This window comes from Dipodomys spectabilis, unplaced genomic scaffold (genome assembly GCF_019054845.1).
Source record: "Dipodomys spectabilis isolate Male_0828 unplaced genomic scaffold, ASM1905484v1 ptg000512l, whole genome shotgun sequence".
Lineage (NCBI taxonomy): Eukaryota > Metazoa > Chordata > Mammalia > Rodentia > Heteromyidae > Dipodomys > Dipodomys spectabilis.
The window spans coordinates 347,146-361,485 of NW_024871189.1; the positions used below are offsets into that span (position 1 = coordinate 347,146).

The 14,340-nt window shown below is 63.7% G+C and overlaps 1 protein-coding gene across 1 annotated transcript; it reads left to right on the forward strand.

The window, feature by feature from the left end:
* The first annotated feature begins 37 nt into the window (after positions 1–37).
* Gaa (alpha glucosidase) lies at positions 38–12,888 on the forward strand. Its single transcript, XM_042670024.1, has 20 exons — positions 38–72; positions 1,877–2,464; positions 3,830–3,975; positions 4,772–4,937; positions 5,012–5,108; positions 5,409–5,528; positions 5,649–5,767; positions 5,888–6,019; positions 6,641–6,751; positions 7,171–7,284; positions 7,370–7,454; positions 7,563–7,680; positions 8,035–8,168; positions 9,530–9,681; positions 9,827–9,975; positions 10,850–10,991; positions 11,387–11,536; positions 11,861–12,025; positions 12,184–12,336; positions 12,554–12,888. Exons 2-20 carry the CDS (start codon positions 1,919–1,921, stop codon positions 12,611–12,613), a joined length of 2,859 nt encoding a protein of 952 aa, XP_042525958.1. The 5' UTR covers positions 38–72; positions 1,877–1,918; the 3' UTR covers positions 12,614–12,888.
* Positions 12,889–14,340: the final 1,452 nt, after the last annotated feature.

The window sequence follows — 14,340 nt, forward strand, 5'->3', positions numbered from 1 at the left end:
GGGCCACGCCCGCCGACCACGTGACCCGGGCCGCCGGCCGCGGCGCGTGAGCCGCGGCGGGGGTGAGCGCAGGTGAGCGGGGTCCCGCGCCGCTGTGCGCAGGCGCGGAGCGGGCGCCCGGCCCCTCCGCGTCCGCGGCGGCGTCGTGGGCTGCGGCCCGGGGCCAGGGCGCCGTGTCGGGCAGCAGGGGCCGCGCCCTTGGGGCGGGAGGAGCCGAGGCCGGGTGGGGGCGGCCGGAGCGCCAGGGCCCGCGGGCGGCCCGGCCTGCCCGCTCCAGTATTCCAGAACCTTCTCCCCGCAGTGGCGACGGGCGTGCGCTCCCGGCCGCGGGGCCGCCTCTGCTGCGGGGTGCGGCCCGGACCCGGCGGGTGACCGGGGCCCGAGGGCTGGAGGCCCGGCCGCGCGCCTGCGCCGTGTGGTGAGGGGCCGGGTCCCCGGATGCTGCGCCCCCTCGGCCACCGGGTCAGCGCGGGAGTGAGGTCTGCGCCCCCGGCAGACAGAGCCCGGCTCTGAGCGGGAGCTCACCGCAGCGCCGTCCCGCCGCGCGTGCGCTTGCGCGTGCGCCAGTCCCGCCGCGCGTGCGCGTGCGCGTGCGCCAGTCCCGCCTCGCGTGCGCGTGCGCGCCGGTACAGGGAGGGGGGATGCCCCTGGGCCCTCGCACTTCCCATTTCCTTGCTTTCTCATAATTGGGTCTGAGCCACGCCTCCAGTCTGGCATGTTGGTTAACTGGAGGCAGAATCTCGTGGAGTTTCCTGCCCCACTGGCTTCAAACCGCAATCCTCCAGTCGCAGCCTCTCGGGTATCTAGGATTCCAGGCGTGAGTCACCGCCACTCCGCACCTGCCCTGCTATTTTTATGTTTGGCCCGGTCCTAGGGCTTGAACTCGGGGCCTGGGCGCTGTCTCATATCTTCAGCTCAAGGCGAGCGCTCTACCTTGAGCCACAGCGCCACTTCCAGTTTTCTGGTGGTTAATTGGGAGGTAAGGTCACACGCCTTTCCTGCCCAGGCTGGCTTTGAACCACGATCCTCAGATCTCAGTCTGCTGAGTAGGATTACAGGCATGAGCCACAGGCCCCTGGCTCTACCCCACTATTTTAACAGTAGGGCCTTGAATAAGATCCCCATGTGTTTATCTTGTGATGGTACCACTGTACTTCTCTGGAGCTAGACTAACACAGTGGCTTGATAGAAAGTTAGACACACAGATGAGCAGGTGAGCCATCTCCATCTTGCCACCAGATTCTGAACTCTGGGTCCTCATTGTTACCTCTGTCTCTGTGAGCCCCTGGTATAGTATAGAATAGAACGTGCTTCTTCCACGTGCCACAGAGATGACGGGGGAGGGGGAGCTCTTGGCAAGTGGTTGTGGGCAGGGCCTTGGTCTCTTGTCTCGTGGTCATTTCTGATGGCCCTTGCTGCCGTGGCCAAGGCTTCACGGCGGTGTGTCTGTGCCCGTCCACAGGAAACGGGCCCAGGGAGGCAGCAGGTTTCCCAAAGGACAGCTTACTCCAAGGACACCTCGCTAGCCAGGCCTTCCTGACCTGGGTCACCCCTGTCTGCAGAGGTGGGGCTCAGACGCCTGTGGATAGAGCTTGTTTCATTGTCAGGTCCACGTGGCTGCCTTCCCTGTCGGGCAGTCTGCCCAGCCTGCTCACTGTCTGGAAGTCTGCTCCGTGCTTCCTCACTGTCTGCAGCGCCCCCTCCTCCATCCTGACCAGTCCCCACTGTCACCTGCCCTGGTTTCCTCACCTGCACCCTGGAAGGAAGTGTCCCCTGACTGGCCTCCTTCCACCTCCTGGCACTGCAACAGGTCACTGCGTGGACGCCCCGTGGGAATGGCCTTCCTCCCTGTGACTGGGCCTCCGTCTCTCCACAGGCCTCCAGACTCTGCCCGCTGCACGGGGCAGCCTGCACCACCATGGGTGTGAGGCGGCCCCCCCGCCCCCACCCACTGGTGGGGGTCTGCGCCCTCCTCTCCTTGGCCGCAGCCGCCCTGCTGGGGCACGTCCTGCTGCATGACGTCCTGGTGGTTCCCCAAGAGCCGCGTGGCCCCTCTGGAGGACTGGAAGCGACTCCTGGAGCTCAGCAGCATGGAGCTGGGGGGCCGGGGCCCCAGCACACCCAGCAGTGCCCTGGCCAGCGCTGGGCAGCATCCACACAGTGCGACGTGTCCCCAAACAACCGCTTTGACTGCGCCCCAGACAGGGCCATCACGCAGAACGAGTGCGAGGCCCGTGGCTGCTGCTACGCCCCGACACAGCCGGGCCCCCGGGAGCCCCTGAGGGGGCAGCCCTGGTGCTTCTTCCCACCCAGCTACCCCAGCTACCGGCTGAAGGGCCTGAGGCCCTCAGAGACAGGCTACACAGCCGCGCTGGTCCGGGGCACGCCCACCTTCCTCCCAAAGGACATCCTGGTCCTACAGCTGGACGTGCTGATGGAGACCGACACCCGCCTGCGCCTCATGGTGTGTAGAGAGACAGGGTGCGAGCGGAGGAGGGGAACACACGCATCCTCTTGTGGTCCTGCCGTGTGCTGTGCCCCTACTGGGAGCCCAGAGGTGGGCAGGGTGGACCCTGTATAGCAGAGGACTCGCGTGGTGGCAGGTGCTGTGGGAGGCGGGGTACAGGCCGCCCAGGGGTCAGGCTGTCCCAGCTGTCCCAGGCATCCGCAGGGAAGTGCTGCAGGCAGTGGGTAGTGGCCCCAGCTGACTGCTCACCACTCAGACAGACTTCCTTTTGCTCAATTCTCTGCTGTGTTCACTGTGCCTGCAGCACCCCATAGCTACAGAGAAGTGATTTTTATGCCCCCCCCCCCTTTTGTGTGTGTGTTGGGCTTGGGCACCATCTCTGAGCTTTTGTGCCTAAGGGTAGCGCTCTACCACTTGAGCCACAGCTCCACTTGTGTCTTTTTGGAGATAAGATCTCACAAACTTTCTGCCTGGGCTGGCTTCAAATCACAATCCAGATCTCAGCCTCCTGAATTGCTAGGATTGCACATGAGCCACCAGCACCTGGCTTTATGCGTGCGTGCGTGAGTGCGTGCGTGTCTGTGTGTGTGTCTGTGTCTGTGTGTGTGTCTGTGTCTGTGTGTGTCCTGGGGCTTAACACAAGGCCTGAGCGCTGTCCCTAAGCTTTTTCATTGAAGGCTGGTGCTCTAACAAATGAGCTATATCTCCACTTCTAGTTCTTCACTGATTAATTGAAGATAAGAGTCTCATGAATTTTTCTACCTAGGTCGGCTTCAAACCATGATCCTTAGCTCTTGGCCTTTTAAAGTATGTAGGATTACAGGCATGAGCCACCTGCACCTGGTTGGCTTAAGCAATTAATGCAGGATATCCTGTGTATTTTAGGGACCTATTTATATAAAACATACAGGGGCTGGGCGCCAGTGCCTCACGCCTGTAATCCTAGCTACTCAGGAGGCTGAGATCTGAGGATCGAGGTTCAAAGCCAGCCCGGGCAGGAAAGTCAGGAAAGTCCGTGAAACTCTTATCTCCAATAAACCACCAGAAAACTGGAAGTGGCGCTGTGGCTCAAGTGGTAGAGCACTTGCCTTGAGCTGAAGAGCTGAGGGACAGCGCCCAGGCCCAGAGTTCAGGCCCCACAACCGACAAACAACAACAACAATAAAACATACAGGGCTGTGGTGTGGCTCAAGGGTTTCGTTATCTGACTAGCAAGTTAGAGGCCCTGGGTTCAAATCCTAAGAAAGAAAACCTTGTGGGGGGTTAGCTCGATGCCACCTTCCTGCAGCCTTGTGTCTGGTAAGTGAAGGGGAGAGGCAGACACCGCCTGTACGGCCTCAGATGCCACCTTCTCTCTTCTAGATCAAAGACCCCTCCAGCAAGCGCTATGAGGTGCCCCTGGAGACACCACATGTCCACAGCCGGGCGCCGTCCCCGCTCTACAGCGTGGAGTTCTGGGAAGAGCCCTTCGGGGTGGTTGTGCGCAGGAAGTCCGATGGCCGGGTGCTGTGAGTCAGGTTCCTGTGTCTCCGCTCTGGGTGGGCAGAACTTCCTAGAGGGCGCAGACCAGCTGTGAGCTGGCCAGCATTGTCCTCGCTCTGGTCCATCGCTTTCACCGTTCCCCCCTCCACCAACAGCACCTGTGGGAGCTCCCTGGCTGTCAGCTTGGGATTCAGCCTGGGTGTGTGGCAGTAGCCCCTTCTTCACAGAAGCCTCTCCAGTCTCCTAGCCCGAGGCCTCTCGGGGCCCTAGTCCCCCAGAAGCCTTGAGGCGGTGTCTGGAGCTGGTCAGGTGTCCATGGCAGCATGGTACCCATGCTACCCAGCCTGGTGGTGCCCAGGATGGCCTCCCACAGAGCCACCAGCGCTAGCCGAGGCGAGGTCCAGTCCAGAGTGGCTCTGCGTCCAGGAGGCGTGCGCCTGCCCGGCCTTGCCCTGCCTTTATCAAACGTGTCGGGTTGTGGGGCTAGCCACGGTTACCAGCTCCTGCCAAAGCAGCCGGCCCTCGCTGTGCCACGGAGCCATGTGGAGACGGGGCCGAGTGATGGCGAGCTCGCCGGGACAAAGCTGGGGCCTTGGGCCAGGCAGCAGTCACTCGGCCTTGTGTCCCCTGACACGGCCCCCCCACATGGGCACCACTGCTGTCCTCTGTCCACCTTGAGGGCCTGGCCCAGCCACCGGGCCTCGGTGGCTCTTCGCACTGGCCGTGGCTGAGGGCTGCAGTCAGCCTTATGCAGGCCTCCCCTCTGCTGGGCCCATCTGGCTCTGGGGGCGGGGGTTCGAGGGAGCCTGTTCTCTCCTGCAGGCTGAACACGACGGTGGCCCCCCTGATCTTTGCTGACCAGTTCCTGCACCTGTCCACTTCGCTGGCCTCCCGCTACGTCACGGGCCTTGGCGAGCGCCTCAGCCCCCTGATGCTCAGCACCGACTGGAGCCGGGTTACCCTCTGGAACCGGGACCTGCCACCCACAGTACGGGAGGAGTGGCGGGTGGCCACGTGGCCTCTGGGGTCCTGGGACTAAAGCACCATCTCCATGTGCCCTAGCCCGGAGCCAACCTCTACGGCTCGCACCCCTTCTACATGGTCCTCGAGGACGGCGGCTCCGCGCACGGGGTCTTCCTGCTGAACAGCAACGCCATGGGTGAGCCCCGCGCCCCGTCCCTCCCGGGAGAGACAGCTCCGAGAAGTGAGGCCGGGGGCCGCGGCCTCCCCCGGCTCTGCTCTCGTTGCTCCAAGTGGGTGCCAGCCAGGCCCTGGCGTCCGCCCCGGGCCCTTCTGCCCTTCAGGCTCAGCGTGCCCGCCCCCTGCCCTCCCCCACCGCCATCCTGGGCTTCCTCTGAGAAGAGCCACACTCTGGCTGTGGCTTGTGTCTGTGGGGTGCCTGGGCCCCTGGGGTGGGGTGTTTGTCCCTGACCCAGGCCACCCCTCTGCCCCCCTCCAGACGTGGTCCTGCAGCCCAGCCCAGCCCTCACCTGGAGGTCCACAGGAGGGATCCTGGATCTGTACGTCTTCCTCGGGCCAGAGCCCAAGAGCGTGGTGCAGCAGTACCTGGATGTCGTGGGTGAAGGCCCCCACCCTCAACACCTACCCCCGTCCCCCCTTCTGCCCCCATCCCCCTTTCTGCTCCCAGCACCCCTCTCCCCCACCCTCCACGCCCGCTTACCAGCAGTGTCGCCCGCAGGCTTCCCGTTCATGCCTCCGTACTGGGGCCTGGGCTTCCATCTCTGCCGCTGGGGCTACTCCTCCACTGCCATTCTCCGCCAGGTGGTGGAGAACATGACCCAGGCTCGCTTCCCCCTGGTGAGTGGTGGCTGGGGCCAGGGTGCACACCGGGCCCCAGCCTCGGTGGGGCTCCCCCCGCTTCTGGTGAGTGGCAGTAGGGCGTGGCCCTGGGGCCTGAGCCTCTGTGTCTGGCTGCAGGATGTGCAGTGGAATGACCTGGACTACATGGATGCCCGCAGGGACTTTACCTTCAACAAAGAAGGGTTCGCAGACTTCCCGGACACAGTTCGGGAGCTGCACCAGGGCGGCCGGCGGTACGTGATGATCGTGGTGAGTGTCCTGCCCCGGGCTGCTTTGTGGGGTCATCCAGGGCCAGCGGCCCCTCGGTGCAGCTTCTTCTTGTCCTGCTGGGCCTTTGAATATTGAGGGACATTGGGAGCTGACAGACTTGGTCTGGGGCGCTGGATTTGAGCGGCCTGCGTGTGCCTGACCCGCCTCTCCCTCGGGCGGACTCAGCCTTGGAAGAAGGCAGGACGGAGCAGCCAGTGCCACGCCAGCCCGGCCCGGGTCAGCCTCAGAGACAGGGGAGTTCGGCTCAGGGCTGGTGGAGCTGCTCTCTTGGGGTGCTCAGGAGACTGAACACCACAGCCACAGAGACCCCACCCAGTTCAGCAGAGGACCTGGAAGCGTGGACCGAGAGGCCCGTCCTGTCGGAGGGCCGGGCCGCAGGCAGCAGGGGTACTCAGTAGAGAGAGCAATGCAGCCCTTTTGTATTCACTGTGCGTTAAAAGCACTATCAAGCGTAAATGGTCCCCCTGGTCCCCGAAGCCTTAGAGGAGAGGCAAAGCTAGCCGGTCTCTTCCTGGGGGGTCTCCCAGACAGGGTGCACTCCACACGCAGGCCTGGGCCCTGCTACATCCTGGTCCCACTCACAGTGTACCGCACCCGCAGGATCCTGCCATCAGCAGCGACGGCCCTGCTGGGAGCTACCGGCCCTACGACGAGGGTCTACGGAGAGGAGTGTTCATCACCAACGCCACCGGGCAGCCGCTGATCGGGAAGGTGGGCTCGGCGGGCCTCTGGCCAGTGGGAAGCGGCTGGGGTCCAGCTGGGGGTGGGAGGTTCCAGACGAGGACGCCCCCTGGAATTCCTCTGTCTCAGGCTTCCTGGGCAGCGGGGCTCAGCCCTGGCATGACCCAGGCAGATCCTGAGAGCCCTGGGGGTCCTTCTGTCCCCCTTCCCCTCTTGGGAGGCCCCCACAGAGACCCAGCCATCTCCTCTGGTTATGAGCCCGTCCGCCTCCAGCCCAGACGGCTGGGCAGGCCGCGGCCCTGGCTGTCCCGGGGCTGAGGCCCCTCTGGCGCCTCCACCAGGGAACTGTCCCCCGAGGCTGGCCTTGGGTCTGCAGTGAGGAAGAGGGGGCAGCTGCTCTGCTAGCAGCCGAGATGCCCAGGGCCTTCCCTCTGGTGTCTCGTGCCCAGGTATGGCCTGGGTCCACCGCCTTCCCCGATTTCACCAACCCTGAGACCCTCAACTGGTGGCGGGACATGGTGGCCGAGTTCCACGCCCAGGTGCCCTTCGATGGCATGTGGATTGTAAGTGCGGCCCGCGCCCTGGGTGCCACCCCACCCCCATCTCTGGCACCAGCCCAATCCCGCGCTGCCTGACCCTCCCTCCCAGGACATGAATGAGCCCTCCAACTTCGTGAGGGGCTCTGAGCATGGCTGCCCCGACAACACTCTGGAAAACCCGCCCTATGTGCCCGGTGAGCTCTCTGCCCGCCCCGCGCCCCGCGCCGAATGGAAGGGGAGGGTGGGAAGGCACCGTGGACCCCAAGGAGGCGGCTCCATGGAAACCGGCACCCATCTTCCAGGGGTGGTTGGTGAGACCCTGCAGGAGGCCACCATCTGTGCCTCCAGCTTGCAGTTCCTGTCCACACACTACAACCTCCACAACCTGTATGGCCTGACCGAGGCCATCGCCTCCAGCAGGTGAGCCCACCGCCCGCTCCTCACCTCATGCCCTGGCCTGGGCTGCTGGGAGGGCCAGCCCACCTGCGGCCACCTCCCCTACCCCACAGTAACCCGAGCTCCCCCGACTGCATGCCTGCCGCTTGCTCTGGACGGGTGGTCGGGTGGGACCCCATCACGCCCGCGGGCTGGGGCAGGGCTCCCCTGAAGACACCTTAGGGGGCTGGCGCAGAGCGGACTGCCCTGCAGATGGCGGAGGCCTCTCCCCCCTCCCCCCATCCCCCCATGCTGCCCTGCTGTCGCCAGGTGTGGGGTCCTGGGGGACGCGGCTCCACACAGCTCTGTGCCCCCTCCCTCACCCTCCGTCCCACCCAGGGCCCTGGAGAAGGTTCGAGGCACACGATCCTTTGTGATCTCCCGCTCGACGTTCTCCGGCCATGGCCACTATGCAGGCCACTGGACGGGGGACGTGTGGAGCAGCTGGGAGCAGCTGGCCTACTCTGTGCCAGGTGAGCGAGACTCGGGAAGAGGCTGGGACGGGGGCCACGGAGAGCATCCACGCAAAGCTGGGTCTGGGCTCAGCACAGCTCGGACGGCTCCGAGCGCGTGGGGGGCTCACCACCAGGCCACGAGCGGCGTGTGGTCCCTGTGCACCCGCGTTCGCCTGCTTCCTGCGCTGGCTGCTGCCTGTGGCACCTCTCTGCCCACCGTCCCTGCCTCGGGCTGGTCCTGGCCATTACCCTAAAAGGCGTCAGGTTTCCGCCCCTGTGACCACACCTTGAGCTGCAGGAAACGCGGTCCAAGCTCCGCCACAAGCGCCCTGCCCTCGGGTGCCGGGCCCAACCCCACGTGGCAAAGAGGCATCCACGTGGGTCCCTAGCACGTTGACGTGGTTGACCCCTGCTGCCCAGAAGTGGCTCAGAGCTCTAGAAAGTTGGCGGGGTCTGAGGGCTGCCGTGAGGGGTGAGGGAAGCCAGAAGAGACTTGATTTTGGGTGAGATGTTTGAAGACCAACAATCGTGGCTGGGGCCTGCCTAGCTGAGCTCTGGGGAGGAGAGAGCCCCTTCCGGGAGGGGCGGTCTCCTGCCGCTGGTACACCATGTCCCGCCCAGGGCAGGCCTGAAGGCCTCGGGAGATGGCACTGGGCTTCCTGGCCTGCCTTGGTTTCTGTTTGTGTGTGAGCCGACTGTTCCTGAGCCGGGCTTCTGTGCTGTCAGTGTCAGCTAAACCCAGAGGGGAGCCTCAGGGCCCAGGGTCGGCTCCAGTGTGCGGGGTTCTTGTTTTGGGGAGACATCGAGCGAGCAGGGCCAGCGCAGGGCGGCTAGGAGCTGGCCCCAGCCCTCGTGAGCAGACCAGACCTCAAGCGCACGCACTCCTTGCACTGCGGGGCCCATTCATGCCCCAGGCTCTGGCCTTGCCGGCAAGCTGGGGCCCCAGCAGGGAGTCCTCCTCCCCGCTGAGAGGACTGGGGCTGCGCCCGCCGCAGCACAGCTCAGGGGGCGCCTTGGCTCTTGGCATCCTGGCTTCTCGCTGTGTCGGTCCAGGCCCAGCCTCTGCCCTCACAGGGCTGCCTCTGACAGCACGTGCTTCATCCGGGGGGCTTCTCCCAGGGCGGGCTCTGTTGGCAGGACGTCTGCCCTGTGGGCTAGGTCTGTGGGCCAGGCCGGCCCTGAGGGCTTCCGCTGCCGCCTTTGCTTTTGGAAACACCCGCCGCATATCCTAGGGCCCAGGACCCCGCTTTCTGGGAACACCGCTCTGCCCGCACTGGGGTCTGAATTGTGGCCGAAGATGCAGAAGCTGGAGGAGGGAACCCCTTTCTCCAGTGCACCCCACAGGCCTGTCTGAGGCCCGTCTGCTTCTGTCCTTCCAGAAATCCTGCAGTTTAGCCTGCTGGGGGTGCCCCTGGTTGGCGCGGACATCTGCGGCTTCCTGGGCAATACCTCGGAGGAGCTGTGCGTGCGCTGGACCCAGCTGGGTGCCTTCTACCCTTTCATGCGGAACCACAATAACCAGCTCAGCCTGGTAGGGGGCCCACCCGCCGGACACCCTGCCCCGCCTCAAGTCCTGCCACGCGGGGTGGCCGGGGCGGACAGGCTGGTGCCTGAGCCACGGTGCGCGCATGGCCTCAGCCTGACGGCGGGCGCTGCCTGTGCTCCACCCCGCGCAGCCCCAGGAGCCGTACAGGTTCAGCCCGCCGGCCCAGCAGGCTATGAGGAAGGCCCTGGCCCTGCGCTACGCGCTGCTGCCCCACCTCTACACGCTCTTCCACCGCGCCCACCTCCACGGGGACACCGTGGCCCGGCCTCTCTTCCTGGAGTGAGTGACCTGGGTGGGGGAGGGTGACGGTCCCGTGAGCCCTGGGCGGAGAACGTGTCAGGAGCCGCGAGTGCTGCGCTGGGGCCCGGTGCCCCCGTACCCCGGCACGCCACTTGGGACATTTGGGGTGTGGGAGGTGGGACGGGGACCAGGGAGCAGGGAGCCTGAGCCGGGAGGACCAGCAAGGCCCCGTCGGTGTCCCCACACCAGACTTGGAGCACATGCAGGGGCAGCTCTAGCAGGCAGGCCTGGCCAGCACTTAGAGAAAGCGCTGCTCTTCCCCTTGTCCCTGACTTAAGTTCCCAGTGGTCTACGTGGTCACGTGGCCCACATTCAGCTGTGGAAAGTCCACTGGGAGTGAGCTTAACCTCTGCAGGGGGAGGGGCACGCACTGAGCTTCAGAGCCGAAGGGAAGGGAGGCGGTGGGATGCACTAGGAGACCAGCCGGGTGCTGGCAGCTCATGCCTGCAATCCTAGCTGCTCAGGAGGCTGAGATCTTCATCCAGCAACCAGGCATGCAGCCGCATGGCCTGACAGCCACGGAGATGCACAGACCCCTGGGCCTCCAGGAGCAGCACCGGATGCACACGGAGGCCATGTGGGAGATGTGCGGGGTGTTCAGAATGGCTGGTGTGGCTGTGAGGTGCAGAGGTTTCCTGGTAGTGATACACTCTGCATTCCGTGTGTGTGAGCTGGAGCATGGAGCACTGCTTTGATAATCAAGAGATGAGTTAGCAAGGTAGAGGCCCAAGGCTGCCTCCACACCTTCCTGCAGAAGCCCGGCGTGTGCCCTGGGCTCGGAGCCAGGCTTGTTTGGGGCCCAGCCCTGCCCTGGCGTCCTGGAGATGAAGTTGTCTGCTCCTCCTCCTTGAAGGTTCCCCACAGACTCTGGCACGTGGCTAGTGGACCGCCAGCTCTTGTGGGGGGAGGCCCTCCTCATCACGCCTGTGCTGGACCCCGGGAAGGACGAGGTGACAGGCTACTTCCCCTCAGGCACATGGTATGACCTGCAGACGGTGAGTCCCAGGCACCCTAAAACCCGGGGTAAAGCAGGGCGCCGCGCCCCTCTGGCCTGTGGTTTGAGACTGGAGAGAGGCTCACTTGCGCATCCGGCCTGTCTGTCCATGTGTTGGGCTTGGGCGCTGCAGACGCATCTGTCCACCAGTGCCCGTTTTCCAGATGAGAAAACTGCTGCCTCAGCGGGTATCTGGTGAGCGTCCCCCAGCCTTCGTTGAGGCCGAGCCAAGCTAGGCATTCCCTGGCCTGCCCCAGGCCTGCGCCCCACCAAGTGTGTGGGTCCCTACCCTGAGCCTGTGCACGAGGCTCTACCAGCCTGTCTGTGGACCTCCACAGGGGCCCTGGGAGAAAGAGAGAGCCTCTGCCGCCAGCCTTGACATGTGATTCCTTCCAGGTGCCAATAGACACCTTTGGCAGCCTCCCTTTTCCGCTCTCAACACGTGGCGGGCCTGCCATCCACAGCCGGGGGCAGTGGGTGACGCTGCCAGCCCCGCTGGACACCATCAACGTCCACCTGCGGGCGGGGTACATCGTGCCTTTACAGGTAGCTGGGCAGGCGCTGTAGGGCCTGGGGGCAGCTTTCTGGGGACCACTGTGGGAAGGGGACCAGAGCCAGTGAGCGGGGGAGCAAGGATCCCAGCTGGCTGGCAACATGCTGCACGTGTCCTGGCCCAGCCCCCGAGGACTCGGGTGGCAAAAGCAGGGACAGACTTGGGGCCGTCCAGCTGGTCTTGGCCAGGGGGATCCCAAGACAAACACGCACTGGGCCACGGGTGTCCGCAGCCACCCTTCCTGGAGGAAGAGGGGTCAGAGCTGTTCCAGCCGTGTCTCCTTTGGGCTGGGCCTGACACGTGTGCACCCTCTGCAGGGCACCGCCCTCACAACCACCGAGTCCCGCAAGCAGCCTATGGCCCTGGCTGTGGCCCTGGCAGCTGGCGGCGAGGCCTGTGGGGAGCTGTTCTGGGACGATGGGGAGAGCCTGGGGGTGCTGGAGGCAGGGGCCTACACGGAGGTCAGCTTCTCTGCCAAGAATGTGAGTACCAGTCCTCAGGCCAGGCGGGCAAGGTGGGCCTGCCCTGATCAGGTGAGGGGAATGCCGATGGGCGTCGAGGCACCCCGCTGTGTGGTGCTCGGTCCCTGTGGGGGGCTCCCACCCCTGCTGTTTACCGACTGCTGTACTGTGTGCGGCAGAACACGGTTGTAAGCCGGACGGTGCGTGTGAGCCGGGAGGGCGCAGACCTGCAGCTGAGCAGGGTGGTGGTGCTGGGGGTGTCCGCAGCCCCCCACCAGGTCCTCGCCGACGGCATCCCTGTCTCCAACTTCACCTACAGCCCCAGCAGCCAGGCAAGAGATCAGGGTCTGGGTCCCATGTGGGGGTGAGGGCCTGGGACAGGTGGGCCTGCGTCCTGTGCCGTGTGGAGGGATCTGTGCTGGTGGCTCGTCTCTACAAGGTGCCGGGGGGAGGGGGGGGCCGGGGTGGTGTGGGGCACCCCGGGGACACCAGCCTCCCAGGCCTGAGGTCTGGCTGTCCTAGGAACCGCTGGCACTTTCTTGTCTCCAGCTCCTGGCCATCCCCGTCTCGCTGTCCATGGGACAGCAGTTTTGCATCAGCTGGGCCTAGCAGATGCACGGTGGTATGCAGGGGCAGAGGTGCCGCCCGGGGCGGAGGCCAGCGCGTGACAGCGCACCGCGGACAGCTCCTGGGGATGACCCTGGTCTGAAGCTCCCCGAGAGCTCCTCGCCATTGCTGCCACCTCTCCTGCTGTCACCTGCCAGCAGTGTCCGCTGCTCACAGCCCCTGCCTGACAACAGACCCAGCGAAGGTGACACTGTGTTTACAGGACTTGGAATCTGTGAAGTGCTTATTTTTAATAAAAGGGCCATTAGCGCCAAGTGTCGGTGGTTCACGCCCATCATCCTAGCTACTCTGAAGGCTGAGACCTGAGGGTCAGGCATTAAGCTATCACCCACATCGCCTCGGGTCCCCTCCCATCCCATCCCTTCCCCTCCTCCCCCCCCCCCCACGTCTCCCTCACCCCCCCACATACCCTCCACCACCCTGTCAGCTGAGTCGTAACTCTTCTCTCCATAACCCCACTCCAAAGTGGCTGGCTGGAGACCGGCCGGGCCAGGCCGGAGTGGGGGGGTGTGGTGGAGTTCCCCAGCCAGGGTAGTGAGGATGAGGAGCTCTGGTGGGACCCAAGACCTCAGCCACGAGTGGACATCTTTCCCCAGGTGACAAAGGGGAGATGACTTCAGGCCCAAGGACTCTGTGGACCTGAAGAAAGGAATTTTTTTTTTTGGGGGGGGGGGGGGTCCAGTCGTGGGGCCTGAACTCTGGGCCTGGGCGCTGTCCCTCAGCTCTTCAGCTCAAGGCAAGCGCTCTACCACTTGAGCCACAGCGCCACTTCCGGCTTTTTTCTTTTTGCTTATGTGGTGCTGAGGAATCGAACCCAGGGCCTCAGGCGTGCAAGGCAAGCGCTCTACCACTGAGCCACCACCTTCCCAGCCCAGGAATCTGTTTATCAGGGTGTTACCAGAAGCCACTGTCACGAGCTGGCCCAACTGTCCTCAGTTCAAGCCCTGGTACTGCCACACACGCAAAGGTCCTTTACAGCCTGGACGCTGGTAGGATACATTTCACAAGCACTTTATCCATACTTATGCTCTGCTTCATTCCAGAAGTGTCTTAAGATCTTTAACTTTAGTCCTTCTGGAAATTTTTTTTTTTGGGTCCGGTCGTGGGACCTGAACTCTGTCCCTCAGTCTTCAGCTCAAGGCTAGTGCTCTACCTCTTGAGCCACAGCACCACTTCCAGCTTCTTTCTTTTTGCTTATGTGATGCTGAGGAATAGAACCCAGGGCCTCATGCATGCAAGGCAAGCGCTCTACCATTGAGCCACCTTCCCAGCCCTGGAAATTATCTTTTTTTTTTTTGGTCCGGTGGTGGGGCCTTGAACTCTGGGCCTGGGCGCTGTCCCTCTGCTCTTCAGCTCAAGGCTAGCGCTCTACCACTTGAGCCATAGCGCCACTTCCGGCCTTTTCCTTTTTGCTTATATGGTGCTGAGGAATTGAACCCAGGGCCTCAGGCATGCAAGGCAAGCACTCTACCACTGAGCCACCTTCCCAGCCCCTGGAAATTATCTTTTAAAGAAGTCTTTAGCTGGCTGCAGGTGGCTCATGCCTCAAATTATAACGAGCCAGAAGACTGAGACCTGGAGGATCACAGTTCAAAATCATCCTGGGAAGCAAAGTCTGGAAGACTCCCATCTGCAATTAACCATCAAAATGACACACTGGAGATGTGGCTCAAGTGGCAGAGCACCAACTGAGAAAGAAAGCCAAAGGA